The sequence below is a fragment of the Chelonoidis abingdonii genome, chromosome 18, assembly GCF_003597395.2.
Source record: "Chelonoidis abingdonii isolate Lonesome George chromosome 18, CheloAbing_2.0, whole genome shotgun sequence".
Lineage (NCBI taxonomy): Eukaryota > Metazoa > Chordata > Testudines > Testudinidae > Chelonoidis > Chelonoidis abingdonii.
Genome location: NC_133786.1, coordinates 4,176,762 through 4,194,230, shown reverse-complemented (window position 1 = coordinate 4,194,230; position 17,469 = coordinate 4,176,762). Strand labels below are relative to the sequence as shown.

At 45.0% G+C, this 17,469-nt stretch overlaps 1 protein-coding gene across 1 annotated transcript in view; it reads right to left on the bottom strand.

Annotated features, from left to right (window-relative positions):
* Window positions 1-213: 213 nt before the first annotated feature.
* The window catches only part of DCPS (decapping enzyme, scavenger), a 49,643-nt gene continuing 32,387 nt past the window's right edge, over window positions 214-17,469 (bottom strand). The window contains exons 6-8 of the mRNA XM_032770003.2: window positions 12,592-12,705; window positions 4,963-5,073; window positions 214-648 (exon numbers count right to left, since the gene is read on the bottom strand). Coding sequence (XP_032625894.1) covers window positions 382-648; window positions 4,963-5,073; window positions 12,592-12,705 — 492 coding nt within the window. The 3' untranslated portion in view covers window positions 214-381. The remainder of the gene's footprint in view (window positions 649-4,962; window positions 5,074-12,591; window positions 12,706-17,469) is intronic.

The window sequence follows — 17,469 nt, the reverse complement described above, 5'->3', positions numbered from 1 at the left end:
AAAGACCTGGAAAGGGGCCAGGAAAACAGGATCTGGTTTACAGAAATAAACCATCTCCGAAGAAAAGGACTGAAATTCTGCTGCGTTGGGAGCTTTATTTGATCCACTGCCCTGTGAGTCGGCCCACCAGCTTCTAGTTTGTCATAAAAGTTAGGTGCCCCTTTCCACAGAGCACAGAGGACATGATTCCATGGGACACATGGATGAACAGTTTCTGCTCAAACAATGTTTTATTGATAGAAATGCAGGGAATGGTTACTAAGGTGAGGGGGACGCAATCACGAGTCTTACAAAAAAAAGTTTTAAAAAAAAGTCAAAGACAATAAAAATAATCCATACGTAAAAAGGTAGAAAACCAGTGCACTTCCAGTCCCTGAGATCTCAAGCTTTGCCTGCTTCCTGGAATTTCTTCAGCAAGGCTTCGTCTGCCCGGAGGGCAAAGGTCAGCGTACGCTTCTGGTAGTACTGGGGGTCGAGCTCCAGATTGTCAATAACGTCTGACAGGAGGTGAGCTCTCTCCACTGAGCAGCCTGGTGCATCGTAGCTCAGAGCGGTGAAATGCACATGCAGGTGGAAGTAGGATGGCTGGTAATGCAGGTAAATCCGCAGCTGGGAACCAGCCACGCCAAAGCGATTTAATATGGCTTCCTGGGGAAGAAAGGGTAGAGAATTTAATCTCCCAAATAATACACTGAAAAGTTTTAGCATCATATCCAAGGGCAGAGGATTGTCTAGGAGCACACTGGTACATCCGATGACCTAGCCCAGTCTCTTGTGATGGTGAATTAACATCAAGAGACAGCAATACTACTCCTTTCATCCAAAGATCTCAAAACATTCAGGAGAAACTTTCCAAATTGTACAAAGGAATTGCTGAAATACAGCAACCTGTGAGGTGGAATATAAAAGCTGAGTTCATAGTGACGCTGTGGATCGTTTAGAACAGAAAGTGCACAATACCAGCTGAAACAGCAAGGGGATGGGGATAAGATTTAGGTAGCAGAATGCAATGACTCGACTGGAATTTAGCCAGGACAACAGGATTAATATTCCTGCTTTACAAAAAGTGCCATGGGACCTGTAATGACCATGAGGGATCAAGCCCTCAGTTCCAGGGCTTGTCTGAGAGTCACAGAAGACGAGGTTTTGGTTACACACTAAGGAACTTGTTCTCTGATGTTTTTACATATTTTTCCCTTCTCAGATTCCTGCAGAAAGGAACTGATGGACAGGGTCATGCAATACTAGATACTTGGCCGACAGTCCGTCCAGCTGTAAACCCACCGCTCGGTGGCTCTGTGAGAATTTAACCCAGTGCAAACAGAGGCCAGCTGCGCACTAAGGCTTTATTGGAGACGAGGGAAAGGGTGGAACAGACTCTCAAGGGATTGCTTAGCCAAGCCCTGCCCAAAAGCCTGTTACCAGCCAAGCTCACTGGCCATCAGGTACATGCCTGCAGAAGAATTTAAATGGGTGGAGAACTACTTTAGGTTCAGACATACCATGCAGGAAAGAACTGTAAAAACAGACCAAGTTGAGAGCTTACTGCATATGTTTTACCAGAAAGGATTTAGCAGAGCAGATGTCAAGGCTGTGATGATGTCTGAGCAGTTATCGAATGTTTAAAGCACAAGCTGGGAGGCAGAAGGTGAGCAAGCGGGATGTAGAAAGGGAGGAGATGGTGTCCGCTGTGGGGGAAAGCATCCCAGTACTATGTATAGAGGAGCAGGGAGAAAGGGAGGGTAGGTCACGGTTTCCCCAACTAATCCGAAGATCACTGTGCGGGCAGTTTTGGCCAACACCCCACACACATAGTTGAGCCTAGTGGCACATATCCCCTCATGCATGTTATTCTCCAAGGCAGATGCTTGCTCCAGCAGTGATCCCAAATCACCAGGCCCGTATGTGCGGGACACATCCTCATGGGTAGGAAAGCAAAGCGCGCCTGCTCAGCACCTACCCAGCACAGGAAGAGAGGTAACTGTAGGCCAGATTCTGATCTCAACTCTGCCAGTATAAATCTGGAGCCACTCTACTGAAGTCCCTTGAGTCTGTCCCCACAGGGTCACCCGTGAGACAGATCCAGAGCTGGCCCCGTACAAGCCCATTTGCTGAAATGGGGCATTGCAGAGCAGAAGGCTGCCTCCTTCTCATTAACTACCTCCATAATGAGGCTGTTGGTTGTGGGGGCTGGATAACACACCCCGCATGTTTCCTCTTAACAGCGCATTCTCTCAGCTTTTATTGTTCCCCATTCCAGCCTAATCGCTCCAGTTTGCTGGGTGAGTTACAGGATCCTGTTACCAGTCGGTGTAATTAAAGCTATAAAGAGTGACAGTGAACTTGTCAGGGACCTTCCAGCATGCTGCGCTCGTGTGCTGGTTGGGAACGCTAAGATGCCTCACTCAATCTTTTAATTAATCTCTGCTTTCCCCAGTGCAATTACTTCCTGAATTTCCAGTGCAGTGAAGGGGAAAAAACTCAAGTCCCTGTTACTGAACATGCTGTATCATGGGCCTAGAAAGGTCATCAGGAGCAGAAAAATGGGCAGGAGTTTAGACACAATTTATTAATGCAGGGGACAAACCTCCTGCTTTACTCAGGAGAGTAACTGCCCCTCAACTCCAATGGGAAGTTTCTGCAGGGGTCACGGTAATAATGCTTAGCACCTCTACATCCCTTTGTATTCAGCGATTCAAAGGCCAGAAGGGACTCCTGGGATCATCCAGTCTGATCTCCTGTATGACACAGACTTGATTAAAAAAACCACCCCGTGACAGAAGAATCTACCACAACCCTTGGTGAGTAGTTCCAATGGTCAGTTACCCTCCCTTAAGAATCTGTGTCTTAATTCTAGGCTGAACTTGTCTGGCTTCAACTTCCAGCCAGCCACTGGATCTTGTTAGACCTTTGTCTGATAGATTGAAGAGCCCATTGTCAAATTTCTGTCCCCTAGGTAGTACTTACAGACTGTGACCATGTCACTCCTTAACTTTTCCTTTGGTACGCTAAACAGACTCGAAGGCATGTTTCCCAATTCTTCTAACCACGTCACATATTACCTAGCGCATTTGTCAGACCCTGGCAAGGTAGGTATTATCCCCGTGTTGCAGATGGGGAAACTGAGGCATGGAGAGGGGAGGCCCGTGATCACACAAGTGAGTGGCAAAAAGAAATAGAACTGCGTTGTCCTGACTCCCAGTCCCCTGTTCTAACCACTACTATCCTATTTTCCTCCCTAGAGCCAGGAGTTTCATATCTTGCAGCCATTCCGAGTTCAGCAATCTGCAGAGCAGCAGTGAGCTTTCTCCGATGGGCCCAGAGCTCCATTCTAAGTGCTAGTGGCTCAAGCCAGGGCAGTTATAGTTACAGCGCTGGAAAGGAATGGAAGAGGAGCCTCATACAGCACATGCTAAAAACAGTCTCCATGAAGGATTGACTTGGCTCTGGCTAAAAGTCCCAATTGCAAGTCAGACTGTGTGTTCAGACTTTAGCGCTCCAAGCCCAGGTGCCAAGAGGAAAAGGGTGTTTTCTTTTAAAAGAAGTGTCAGATTCTGCTCCAAAGAATGGGGAATGTCACAGCCCAGGTTACATCCACTGTCTCTCCATGGCTGTTCCACAGAGCCAGCTAATGCAGCGACTTGGAAGCCAAGAGACAATATCAGGTGGGAGGCTGAATTCAGTCAAGATGGAGGCTGCTGCTCTAGGCCCTGAGAGTTTGAGTTTGAGCCCAGTCCAGCTTAGGACGAGCTGCTGGCATCAAAACTCAACACCCCAGCGTAAGAAATGCACTAGTCTGCCATGGAGAATCCTTGTCCTGCCTGCAATTCTGAAGCTGGAGGAACCTTTTGCTCTTCCTGGGTCATGTTCACAGAACTAAGAGCTGCAGAATGGGTTTGTCCCACAAGGAGGACACTGGCAAAGCTACGGTAGAGCACATTAGCCTTTGGAGCTCTGTGCTCTGACCTCAGGAGAGAAAGCAGGCTGGCAAGACAATTGAGACTCCCTGCTTATGTCCAATGGGAGCAGGGAGATGAAAGGGAGAAAACCAGAAAATGCTTCCCATGGCCCTAAAGAGACATGTTGCTTTCTTACGCACAGAGCCTTTATTACTGCCTGAAGCAGTTCAAGCAAGGCCCCCGTAACGAATCTGGCCTCTAGTGAATAAATCTTGCATCACACTTAGATTTTATCTTTTTCCTTTGCTAGTTTCTCCCTCTAGCACAGAAGCACCACCAGGTGCATCATATACAGTGACACAACAGGCCTTCGGTGGTGCCCGGCAGGGCAGCCACATCTATGCATAAATTAATATTTACCTAACAATTTTCTTCCCCAAGAGCTTCACAAATGGCACTCAGTATCACTGGAACTGTAGCCACTTCTGGGGTGGTATGCAGTAAAGGCAGAGCTATTTGAAACTGGATCCTTATACTTCTAAGCCATTGCCTCCACTTTGTGTTTCCATTTGGGCAGCAGCTGCTGTCGGGACCCCGTTTCCAACATCTGGTCTCACAGAAAGAGTCACTTTTCATTTTGTCAGTGACATCTGACCGCAGAAAATTAATCACAGTCAACTTACTGTTGCCAGCAGAATAGGTGCGGCTGGGGTACGAAACTGTAAATGCAGGGCCGGGGTGTGTAGGGTGTGTGGGTATGAAACACTCCGGACAAAACCCCATGCGGAGAGATTGTGAACTCTGCTTGAGGCATATCAAGACACTTTCCAGTCTGCTCCCTGAGCAAACAGCTGTCATGACAGCCTAGGTCGACTCCCTAAGACCTCACTAGCGGGAAGCCAGCAACAGCAGGGTGAAATTGGTTGCTATTCCCTGCTGATGGGAAACCGAGGCAGTTCCCAAACTGATTTTCCACGAGTAAAACAGAAACCCTGATGGGTGTTTATATGCTAAGGTGACAGGGGCCATAAGAAGTCGGACAGATAAATGACATAACACCCACCTTCCCTTCGTGCAAGATGTTCCTCAGCAAAGGCAGGTGCTCAGCGGTGAGGTCTCGCAGTGACTTTATCCCCCGACAGTGGCAGATGGCTATCAAGTACAGGTCATCTAGCTGCAGAGACAGGACATTGTTACCACCAAAATATTACATAAAAAGCATCAAAAGATTCTAAGTCTTAGAGCTTCACAGAAAATATAACTACACCAGTGCAGCTATGAAAGGAGACTTGCCCCATGTCGGTATGGACTGTTGTCATCCATCGCACTGCCACCTAGATTTGGCTGAATGTATTTGTGAAATAGGATACTAGATATCTTCCCCCCATATACTCAGACATGCTTCAAACCAAACGCTCTGCTTCAGGTAGAATAAACAAACAAATTTATTAACTATGAAAGGCAGATTTTAAGTGATTATATGTCAAAGCATAACAAGTTGAATATGATCACAAGAAATTAAAGCAAAATGCATTCTAAGCTGATCTTAACACTTTCAGTGCCCTTACAAACTTAGATGCTTCTCACCACAGGCTGGCTGGTTGCCCTTCAGGCAGGCTCTCCCCTTTGATCAGCGCTTCAAACGCTGGGTGGTGGTGTCTGTAGATGTAGGTGGAAGAGAGAGGAAGAGCACGGCAAACGTCTCTCCCTTTTATCATGTTCTTTCTTCCCTCTTGGATTTGCTCCCCCTTCAGGATCAGGTGAGCATTACCTCATCGTAGTCCCAAACTGGCCAAGGGAAGCAGGTGACTCAATTGAGAGTCCAACAGATCCTCTGTTGCAGCCTAGGCCAGTGTCTTTTGTTCCTGTGAGGCTGGGCTAGGTTTGTCACATACATGTCCTGATGAGGTGTGAACTGCCCCTCTGTTCCTGGAGAGTTTTGCCTGGGATTGTTTTAAGCCATGAGGACACATTTGCAGCCTCATAACTATATACGTGAAATTACAATCTATAACATTACTATAACAACAATGCTCAGTGCATCACAAGCCTTCTGAAGACACGCGACATGACAAACTTTGCACTGGATACCACACAGTCATTTTATAAGGATAAACATGGAATTGAAGGGTGTTCCCCCGAGATACAGAGTGTCACAATGACTCCCATTTTACAGCTGGGTAAAACGAGGCACAGACTTGCCCAAAGCCAGAGTGAGGCAATGGGAGAACTGAGAATAGAAGTCAGGAGCCTATATTCCCAGCCACTTGCTCAAAGCACTGTCTCCCTGCAGGACAAGAGAGCAACGTGTCCCCGTGAACAGACGATAAGAAGGAGATTTTTCTAAGAATTCAAAAGGGCAAAAGCGTAACTTTAGATTTCAAAATGGAAAGGTCTCATATGTTTCTGTTTGAATATTACAAACCGGGCCACTTTCCAATCAGTCTGATTCTTTAAATAACTCATCTCTCAAGAATTAATGAGTCAATTCACAATACCAGTACAGTGAGGTTACATCTCATCTACAAGATGATCAGCCAGGCTTCCAGCATTGCCCAAGGTACTCAGTGAATCAAACATTTGATCACCCTTATGGACAAATGTCATTATAAATGGAAAGAAACATTGGCTCGGTATTACATACAGGGTAACGCACATACACAGATGTTCTCTCAAGATTCTTCTTGAGTCTGAAGGGCTGTACTGGCCACGAAATCAGTTGTAAAGTTCTGATTTGTCAGAACACACATGCACACTATTATTATTATTTGTATTCCAGTAGCATCGAGAGACCGCAGCTGAAATTGGGGGCCCATAGAGAGCCACACCTGAACCCCCATCTATATTCTGCATGTTTTCTGCCATGGGATGACAACACTTTACAGAATACAGCTTTTGTAGCACATTCAATCAGCTGCCCCATGCTTCCAAAGCATCATCCTTCATGTATGTAAACATTCCCTTTCTGTAGGGTTCTACAGCTTCTGCTCCTTGTACTGAGTTAGCTGCTCTCTAACGCACCTTCAACATGTGTGTGCAGAACAAATAATTAGGTGTTTAAGATCCTCTCTGCTTTTTTGCTGTTAAAATAATTCCATCTGGCTATTCTGAAAGAGCAGATTATTTGAGAATATGGCCCTCAGGATGCCTGCTCAGACACCCAAAGAATGACATTTCCAATTACATCTTTTCGTTTCCACGGCACGAAGTGATTTTCGTTACTCGACACTTATTTATCATTCTGAGGCTGACCTAGTTAGCTCAGTGGGTTCACTTTATAGCTCCTAGACAAGACAGCATATTATCGAGGCTTATTAAAATCACCCTGGGCTCCCTATTGGACCTGGACTACAGAAGCAAAGCAAATCTCTCTTTTCTCCTTAGAACAACATCTGTATGTTGCTGTTTGAAATAAATAAGCCTGTTGCTAAAAAGCCTCTGGATGATGTAATGTACAATATTTCAGGCAACGCCTCTCAGGGCTCCTGTGGGTTTGAGAAGAAGTGAATGGTTAGAGATCTAAAACGGGCTTTTAGCAGCATGTTTAACTAAAACGCATTCCTCCATGCAGGCCAAAAAAACAGCTACTGTATTTCCTAGGTATCAATTTGCTCCCATTATATATGGCCTGGTGATCCTGGAGGAGATCTTTCTGATCCAAACCTCAGCAGCTGAAATGGATGATTAGAGGCACTTCCTGCATTAGTTCAAACACTTGGAAAACTCAGCTAGTCCATGTGGGAATTCCCATTTCCCTGACATCACTGGGCTGGAACAGAACTTCACCCACAATTGCAATTTTGTAAGTTACAATTACACAGGGAGGTCTGTAGCTCTGCCCACTTGCCGCCCGTGCGGAGTGGTCAGAGCAAAGAGAATCATGCAGACATGTAATAAATCAGTCGCCACATGGAGTTTTGTAATCACCCTTTACAGAGCGTGCTGTGGTCCAGATTCCCAGCTAACGTCAACTGGTGTGGTCTCACTGAAGTCAATGCAGCGGCACCGTTCAGAATCTGGCCCTATGACCGCTTAGGCTTTATAGATGTCAGCTGAACTCTGAACCTGTGTAAAGCCCAAATGCCTTAACCATGGAATCTGCCCATTATCTGTAATCATACTAAGGCTTATAAACTCTGTGGGTCTCCAGCCACTAGAGAAACACACGATTACACACAACTGGGCAGGTCAAATTCTCCCCAGCAGAGCAATAGCCAGCATACCGCATGCCCACATTGTGGGAAAAGGTCACGCAATATGTACACTGCACAAACAGCTCCAGTCTTCTCTTTACACCCAGAGCATGCAATGTTTTGGAAGACTCTAGCCTTGCAGATGCTGATGCTGAAGCCTGAAATCACAATTCTAGATATCCAGCAAGAGCGTCACCTCCATTGCATTATTTAGGTTGGTGGAGAGGAGATTGTGAGGATTTCACATTTTGACAACGAGGACCGTTAGCAGCTTCTGTTCGTTTCATTGAGGTCACCGACATTCAGAACCATTTCAAAGAGTAAAACAAAACAAACAAACAAACAAGAATTCCTGCTGCAATCCACCAGCCTGAAATAATTAAAAGGTCCATCCGTGCGTCATCCTCAATTCAAGTGCGACGTTAGCGGAACAGAACCCTACTGAGCAGGCTTCTAAGTCCTAGCTCTAGAGATGCTTTGACAGCCCCACTGGTAGCCATGTGGAGCTGACGTAATTTTATTTAGTGGCCTAAGGCTCTGGGATGGAGCCTGCCACGTGTGCCAATTGGATGAATCAAAATCAGACAGTTCAGAACAGATAAGTGCTTTGAAGAATCACTGCTGAAATGGTGGTTGTGACAGATAGCAAGTTTAATGGGATATACTCCTTATAGGACTCGAGATGTATTGGAGTCCAATTCGTTCGGTGTTTTTCAGACTGTAATTTATTTATACCGGGTGTCTATCTTCTTCTAGATATTCTCTCCCGACTGTACATCCCTGAACTTCCCACAAGTCAGCTGATCTGAAGTACATAATTCTGCTCTTTCCAGGGGCAAGACTATGAACTGCGTATGCAACCTGCTGACTGCACGAGACCATGCAGTGCACTGAAGTTTGTAACAAAGGCTCTAGGACGAGTGTTTTCTTTGTTCTCACTCTATTCTCTTCCTCCCACTTCTTAGGGGATGTCCCTATTGAAGCCACATTTTCTCAAAATAAAATAATTTAGTATTTGTCTAATGCCAACCGTGTCCTAAGAATCTGAGGGCAATTTGCAATTCTAGAGTGACTTCCATCCAAGGATCCCCAGGTGTCTTGCAGATGTTAATGAAACTAAACTTCACAATACCCCATGCAAGGTAGACAATTGTTATCCCCATTTTAAATAACAGAGAGGGGCCAGAAACCCAAGCACTTTAGGAGCTCCTCCCCAAAATGTGCTGTCCAACTGGGCAGAAAGCAAGTGAGAACACAAGTGCTCTAGCCAGGGAAAGGCACGTGGAAGATGGTCCTGGGAAACCCAGGGAGTGGACATTAGACGAGTCCACTTTGAAGGCCCAGGGAGGTTGTGCAGAAGGAGGGAGGACAGGACAAAAACAGCTTGAGTAAGGCACCAATACCCATGGGATGAACCTGACTTCAAATGGCCCAGTTCTTGGTCAAAGCCATTCACAGCCAGGGACCAATCCCTGGTTCGTACGGGGCCAAAGACAAAGTGTTCATCACACTTCCTGGACAGGCTCTCAGCTGTGGGGAGCGGCTGAGAATTCTGGGGGGATCTAGATACTGGAGATGGAATCTAAACAGCCTCCTTGATCTTTTTATTGCTTCAGTGAATCATTAATTGAGGAAGCTCTTACATATATTTGATGGGTTTTTAAATCTCAGCAGCAGCTCTGTTACCAACAATTTCCACACACACAGATCACTGAGCAGAAAGGGTCCGACGTCCTGCACTAGCCTCAAGCTTTCTAGCACCCGAACAGAACAGAGGCCAGAAGACAGAATTTGCATTTAAGAAACCAAATAGATTATCCTGTAGTTTTAAAGACAGTGAAGACCTGTGGGAAAGAACGGTATTTTACATATGCCAGTATTTGGGGATGAAAATGGAAGGGCTCACACTGCATGGCCTTCTGCCTGTTTTTTTTTAAATGAAGGAGTAGGAAAAAAGGAAAAACAATATACTGTAGGTATCACCTGGCCTAAATATCTGAACTGGTTCCAATGATGCTGACAAACTAATCTCTCTAGAGCAGAGGTTCTCAACCTTTTTCATTCTGAAGCCACCCCAACATGCTATAAAAACTCCATGGCACACCTGTGCTTCTATAACTGGTTTTCTGCGTATAAAAGCCAGCATTGGCGTTAGGGGGTAGCAAGCAGGGCAACTGCCTGGGGCCCCAAGCGACAGGGCCCCCACCCCCCACAAAGCTACATTGCTCAGGCTTCAGCTTCAGCCCTGGGTGATGGGGCTCAGGGCCCTGGGCCCCAGCCCTATGTAGTGGGGTTCTGGCTTTCTGCCCTGGGCCCCAGCAATGCGGACCCTGATTGGAGGCCCTCCTGAAACCTGCTCGAGGTTCCCTATGGGGACCCTTGGTTGAGAACCACCGCTCTAGAGACATTAGCACTTTTGATCGTATCAGCACTTCTAATTCTGGCTGGAGTCACATGTTTCAGTTCTAGGGAACTAGAATTCACACTTTTTGGAATTCCTACATGAAAATATTTTCAACGGGGACAGGGGGATGGTTAATTATAAGTAGCATTTTTCATCCTGAGATCTCACAGCACTTGTCAAAGATGGATAAGTATCACTATTCCCATTTTACAGATGGGGAAGACCAAGGCACAGAGATTAAGTGTTTTGTCCAATGTTGCACAGCAAGTCAGTGAAGAAGCCAGAAATAGGATCTCCCAACTCCCAATCTGGTACACTATTTGCTGGATCACACTTGAATATAAGAGTATAAAGTTATATTGCAGCATTAACTCAGAGTGTTCATGAGTTATTTTCAGTCCTGGTCCATATGTTTTATAAAGTGGAACAATAGAAAGCCTTTCCCAGCTTAGCCTAGATAAATGTTCCGAGGATCAGAAACCCAAGGCAAAATCCTGGTTCCACTGAAATGAATGAGAGTTTTGCCAATGATTTCAGTGGAGCCAGGACTGCAACCTTGGAGTCTTGTCATTTTGAGCTTTAGGGTTTAAACTCCCTTTATTTGGTCCCTAGACCACAAAAGTACCACATTAAACATATTTGGTATAAGAACCAATACATTTAGGATTATAGGCTGGACTAAGGTCTGTGAATTTCAAGATGTGCAGAAGAAGAAGTATTCATTCCATAAGGGGTTAAGTAGTTGCTTATGAGTTGACTGTGTGATACAAGCTATGACAGTAACCTTGATGCAAGTGCAAATAGTTAACATTCTAGAAGAAGGAAAGTTAATTGCATCAGTTAAAAGGGACACTGTCAGGTTGATTTATGTCTAATATTTAGGTTTACAAAAATGAGGTTTTACAAAATCTAAAAGTCAATAGAAATTTGTCAGGATAAACAAATAACTTTGGCTTTAAACACACCCCAGTAATGTTTGCATAGGTGCAAAAGAACCAGAAAGTGAAGTTTATTAGTAAGTCACTAAACAAAAGTGAAACTGACCAGTCTGTTCTCATTGTCAAGTAGAGTGAAATGTAAAGTGTTACATTAGTGATACATAATTAACTAACACCACCATTACGGATAGCAGTACAGTAACTCCTCACTTAAAGTCATCCTGGCTAACCTTGTTTCGTTGTTACGTTGCTGATAAATTTGGGAACATGCTCGTTTAAAGTTGTGTAATGCTGCCTTCTAACGGTCGTTTGGCAGCTGCCTGCTTTGTCTGCTGCTTGCAGGAAGAGCAGCCTGTTGCAGCTAGCTGGTGGGGGCTTGGAACAAGGGTGAACTGGCAGCCCCCATCAGCTCCCCTTTCCCCTAAGTTCCCTGTGCAGCAGCTGCCTGCAGTTCAGCTGTGTCCCTCCCCCAACTGCCATGTGCTGCTCCTGCCCTCTGCCTTGGAGCTGCTCCCTGAGACTCCTGCTTGCTGTGCCGGGGGGAAGGAAGGAAGAGGGGGCCTGTCAGGGTATCCCCTTCTCCCGCACCCTGCTTACCCCATCTTCCTTAGAGCAGGACTCAGGATGGAGGGAGCTTGTAGCAGCTGCAGAAAGGAAATGAGCCGATCTCCTTCCATTCCTGCTGCCTTGCAGAGTGAGAGAGTTAACCCTTGAAGGCTCATCCAATTGCTAGTTCATCATTTAGCAGAAAGAATATATCCCACCCTCTGACTCCTCCACCTCAGCCAAGCTTCACAATCATCATCAGTGTGTACCAGCATTAAATTGCTTGTTTAAAACGTATACTCTCTGTGTGTGTATATATATAATATAGTCTTTTGTCTGGTGAAAAAAATTTCCCTGGAACATAACCGCCTCATTTACATTAATTCTTATGGGGAAATTGGATTCACTTAACATCACTTCGCTTAAAGTCACATTTTTCAGGAACATAATGACAACGTTAAGTGAGGAGTTACTGTACATTTAATTTTTAAAACCTGCAGTTTTAATAATCTCAAGTGTTGTTAAAAATACAGCTAAGGAGGCTTCTTGTGTGTTACTTTGAAACAGGCATTGCCCCTTTAAAGAGCCAGAGGATCAAATGAGAAGCTAACCTGTTTCTGATTCCATTTAAAATCTGGAATGAGAACGAAACCATTGGAAGAATCAGGGTTTTCGTGGATTATTCGATCAGCCTCAGCCGTCTTCTCCAGGATATTATACACCCACTGGAAGAAAGAAATATGCAGTTTACAAAGACAGCAAACAAACAAATACTGCACCCTTCACCTCAAGATCTTAGATTAATTCAGATTCACTGCAAATGGAAGCTGCACTTGGATTTTAAAAAGGACCAAATAATTTTATGGCCAATAACATTTGTAGTTAATTATCCATGAAATAATCAAATATGCTCCACGGTATCAGCTGATCACTAGAGAGGTCAGGAGGGAATTTTTCACATATGTACAGCATTGCACAATTGACTTGATGAGTTATGGGGGATTTCTGCTTTCCTCTGAAGCATTGAGGGAGATTTAGGTTAGATATTAGGAAAAATAAACAAACATTCTAACTGTAAGGATAGTTAGAACAGGGAGGTCACGCAATTGCCCCACTGGAGGTTTTAAGGACAGATTAGACAAAAACCTGCCAGGAATGGTCAAGGTTTACTTGGTCCTGCCTCAGCACAAGGGAATGGATTAGATGACCTGTTGAAGTCACTTCCAGCACTACGCTTCTATGATTCTACACCTCTATCCTAATATAACGCTGTCCTCGGGAGCCAAAAAGTCTTACCGCGTTAAAGGTGAAACTGCGTTATATCAAACTTGCTTTGATCTGCTGGAATGCACAGCCCTGCTTCCCCCCACCCCCCACCCCCCGAGCACTGCTTTACCGCGTTATATCTGGGGTAGAGGTGTATGAAGTATTGACTACTGCTGGAGATGTGATAGTAGACTGAGATGGTTTAATCCAGTTTAGCAAATGCTACATTCCTGCATAAGAGAGCTTGGAAAGAACTATCCCTGACAGGATCACTGATGCTATGAAACAGAGATTGCTGAAGCACAGCCGTTTAACATGGTTGGGAAAAGTCTATCTACGGTATTAAATGAGACTAAGGGTATATCTACACAGCAATTAGACACCTGTGGCTGGCCCATTCTAGCCAACTTGGGCTCGAGGGGCTTGGCCCGTGGGGCTGTTTCATTGCAATGTAGACTTCTGGGCTCGGGCAGAAGCCCAGGCTCTAGGAACTTGCAGCAATGAAACAGCCCCTCAGGCCAAGCCCCATGAGCCTGAGTCAGCCGGCACAGGCCACCTGTGGATTTGGCTTTGCTGTGCAGACATACCCTAAGGGATTTGTAACAGGCACTCTTCTCTTACTGTGAGTTTATACAGCATGTAACACAATGGGGCTCTGATCCTGATTGGAGGCTACCATAATAATAATTCAAAAGACTGCCAGTTGCCACAGAAAATAAGGTGGGTTCTAATATGGTTTGCTCCTGCCTGTATGGCTGGACCAACCTATTTTAAAATCAGGTTTAAAAAAAAAGTGCATTTGCCCTGGCTTTAAACAAATTTTGATCCATCCACCCAGGCTATACCAAATGGTTATAACACAGCTTTAACACGGTTAGTTTTGCAGGTTCTGTTAGTGCTAATGTCCATGGTCAATGTTTGATGTCACGGTCATTGCCATTAATTTCTCTTTAAGAAGGTTTGCAATATGGTACGTGTACGCATGCATACTCTGTTTTGCTAAATGACTCCATGGTAGTTTTGCTTGCACATGACACCTTCAGTAAATAATCTGTAATAAGAACAGTGCTTTAAAAAGGGAGCTGGGATCTCATCACAGCAAGACTCAGCTCAGAGACAGAGCTAGTGAAGCAAGAATCTGGACTTTATTAAGGCTTTTGATACTGCCTCGCATGACCTCATAAACAAACTAGGGAATACAGTCTAGATGGAGCTACTAGAAGGTGGGTGCATAACTGGTTGGAAATCCATTCCCAAAGAGCAATTATCAGTGGTTCACAGTCCAGCTGGGAGGGCATATTGAATGGTGTCCCGCAGGGATCGGTCCTGGGTCTGGTTGTGGTCAATATCTTCGTCAGTGATTTGGATAATGGCATAGAGAGTACACTTATAAAATTTGCAGAGGATACCAAGCTGGGAGGGGTTGCAAGTGTTTTGGAGGATAGGATTAAAATTCAAAACAATCTGGACATACTGTAGAAATATTCTGAAATAAATAGGATGAAATCAACAAGGACAAAAAGGTTTTTAAGGCCCAGCTTCACAAAGCTCTGGCTGGGATGATTTAGCTGGGGTTGGACTAGATGACTTCCTGAGGTCTCTTCCAACCCTAATCTTCTATGATTCTATGAATTGCAAAGTACTCCACTAAGGAAGGAACAATCAATTGCACACACACAAAATGGGAAATGACTGCCTAGGAAGGAGTACTGCGGAAAGGGATCTGGGGGTTATAATGGATCACAAGCTAAATATGAGTCAACAGTGTAACACTTGCAAAAAAAAGCAAACATCATTCTGGGATGTATTAGCAGGAGCGTTGTAAGCAAGACACAAGAACTTCTCCGCACTGATAAGGCCTCAACGGGAGTACTGTGCACAGTTCTCAGTGCCAGATTTCAGGAAAGATGTGGACAAATTGGAAAAAGTCCAGAGGCCACCAACAAAAAAAAAAACTTCCTGTCAGGGTAGCTAAGCACTGGAACAAATTACCTAAGGAAGGTTGTGGAATCTCCATCATTGGAGTTTTTTAAGAATAGGTTAGACAAACACCTGTCAGGGATGCTCTAGTTATTACACAGTCCTGCTTTGAGTGCAGGGGATTGGACTTGATGACCTTTTGAGGTCCCTTCCAGTCCTATGATTCTATGATCCACCAAGGCCCGAGGTTTCCTGCAGTCCCAGGAAATTGATCATGGGACACACGGTGGTATCTGCTGAGCCCCATCCTTCCTCCTATTTCCCAGCCAACATGCCATGGGGCTAATTCCATGATTAATAAAATGTGAACTGCCTTTGAAAACACTACCTCCTCACAACTACAGCTGAACAGCCACCTTACTGAGAAAAGGGAGCAAAAAACACATCTTAGATCCAAGCAGAGAAGATACTACCATGTCCTTCTATTGCGTTTTATATAAGGACCATAGATCTCGTCACCGGCATCTCAACCTCTACCAGTGAGGCATTATCCCCATTTTATGAGGAGGAAACGGAGTCACACAGAAGTGATGGGACCTCCCAAGACTGAAAGCAAGTCAGAGCTGGGAATAGCACCATTGTAATTATTGGGGCCTGACAGGCCTACCCCAATTGTGAGCCCAGCGGTGGGAAAATGGCTACAAGTTTATAAAATCACCGTTCCAATCACCAATAACAACTGTTGCTGGGGAAAAGTACAAAAAGAAAACTCCATTAGTCCAAACAAAAAGCTTTGCTGATGTAACTCAAGGACTGCATTAAGATCACCCTGGTACACAGGAGTGTGGGACCAGAAACCAATGGACCAACACTTGTTGCGGATGGAAATTAGTGGTGGACAAAACAATGAGGGGATGGGCTATTCCACCCACCATTCCTTTTTCAGGGCCTTAAAAAAATCCTAGAAGCTGCCTGGAAAGGGGTGAACCAAACGAGGCGAGTTTTGGCATCAGGGCTGCCACCCCCAGCAACTTCTGGGGCCCCAGGATCCACCGTGACACTCCTGGACCTTCATCATCCTGATCCTGAAAAGCGTCTTGCCCGACTGGGCCAGAGACGGCGACATAGGGATCATTGTCACCTCCGACGGCTCCAGCTAAATTCCAAACACCACCTGGCACGAGAGACTTTGGACCCTGCTGTCGCCCGCTCTTTCATGTGTCATTTTTCCCTCTCCATTTTATTTCTTCTCTTTCCAATCGCTCTCTTTTTTGCCTCCTATTTAATAAGAGTCTGGCTTAGCCAGCCAAAACTGCACATTTTGCAACACACTGGGCCTGTGACTGGAAAGGGAACTAAAAACAATGCCTACGCAGCCTCAGGCTGCTACAAGTTTGCCAGATCTTGGAGTGGCTGATAAGACCCATGCGCTGTACCTGTGTTTCTCCAGCAGTGAGATTGCAAGCGAGAGTATCAGAGACAGAAGCTGCATTTTCTACCTTGGTTATGCTTTTCTTTCCCTTAGTGTGTGTGTTTGTCTTGTTTCAGCTTAATTTTTTTACACCCTTCTTATTTTGTCTGCTCTGCTGGTTTCAACAAGAGGAAGAAGATGAGAGACTGCAGTATCAACAGCGGATGGCTAAGGTATATCAGAACTACGTTGCGGGACCTCTCCCAGTTTACATTAGAGGTGCCTTGGGTACGCTGCTTTCCCAGGAGGATAGCACAACTCATGTGTGCAGACCGGAATATATACAGTTCATACAGTCACAACAGAGAGGGTTTATTCTAGTCTAGTGCCAACAGCAGAAAAGTCCAGGTCGCTTACAGTCATCAGTGCAAAAACATGGAGAAAAATGTTTGCTTTAGAAAGTTACAACAATCTACACCAGAGGTGGGCAATCTTTCAGAAGTGGTGTGCCAAGTCTTCATTTATTCACACTAATTTAAGGTTTTGCGTGCCAGTAATACATTTTAACGTTTGTAGAAGGTCTCTTTCTATAAGTCTATAATATATAACTAAACTATTGTTGTATGTAAAGTAAACAAGGTTTTTAAAATGATTCATTATAAATTGAATGAAACATGCAGAAGAACCCCCTTGGTACTGGTGGCCAGGACCCGGGCAAGTGTAGAGTGCCATTGAAATCGCTTGCATGCCAGCCTTCGTGCAACCATCCGTGACCATATAGCGTTTTGCATACCTCTGATTACACAAACATCCTTCTTTGTTTTCTCCCAGCATCAATAAGGCCATATGCATATGATTGGATAGCCTGCCGTAGTTTGATCTCTCTCTTTCT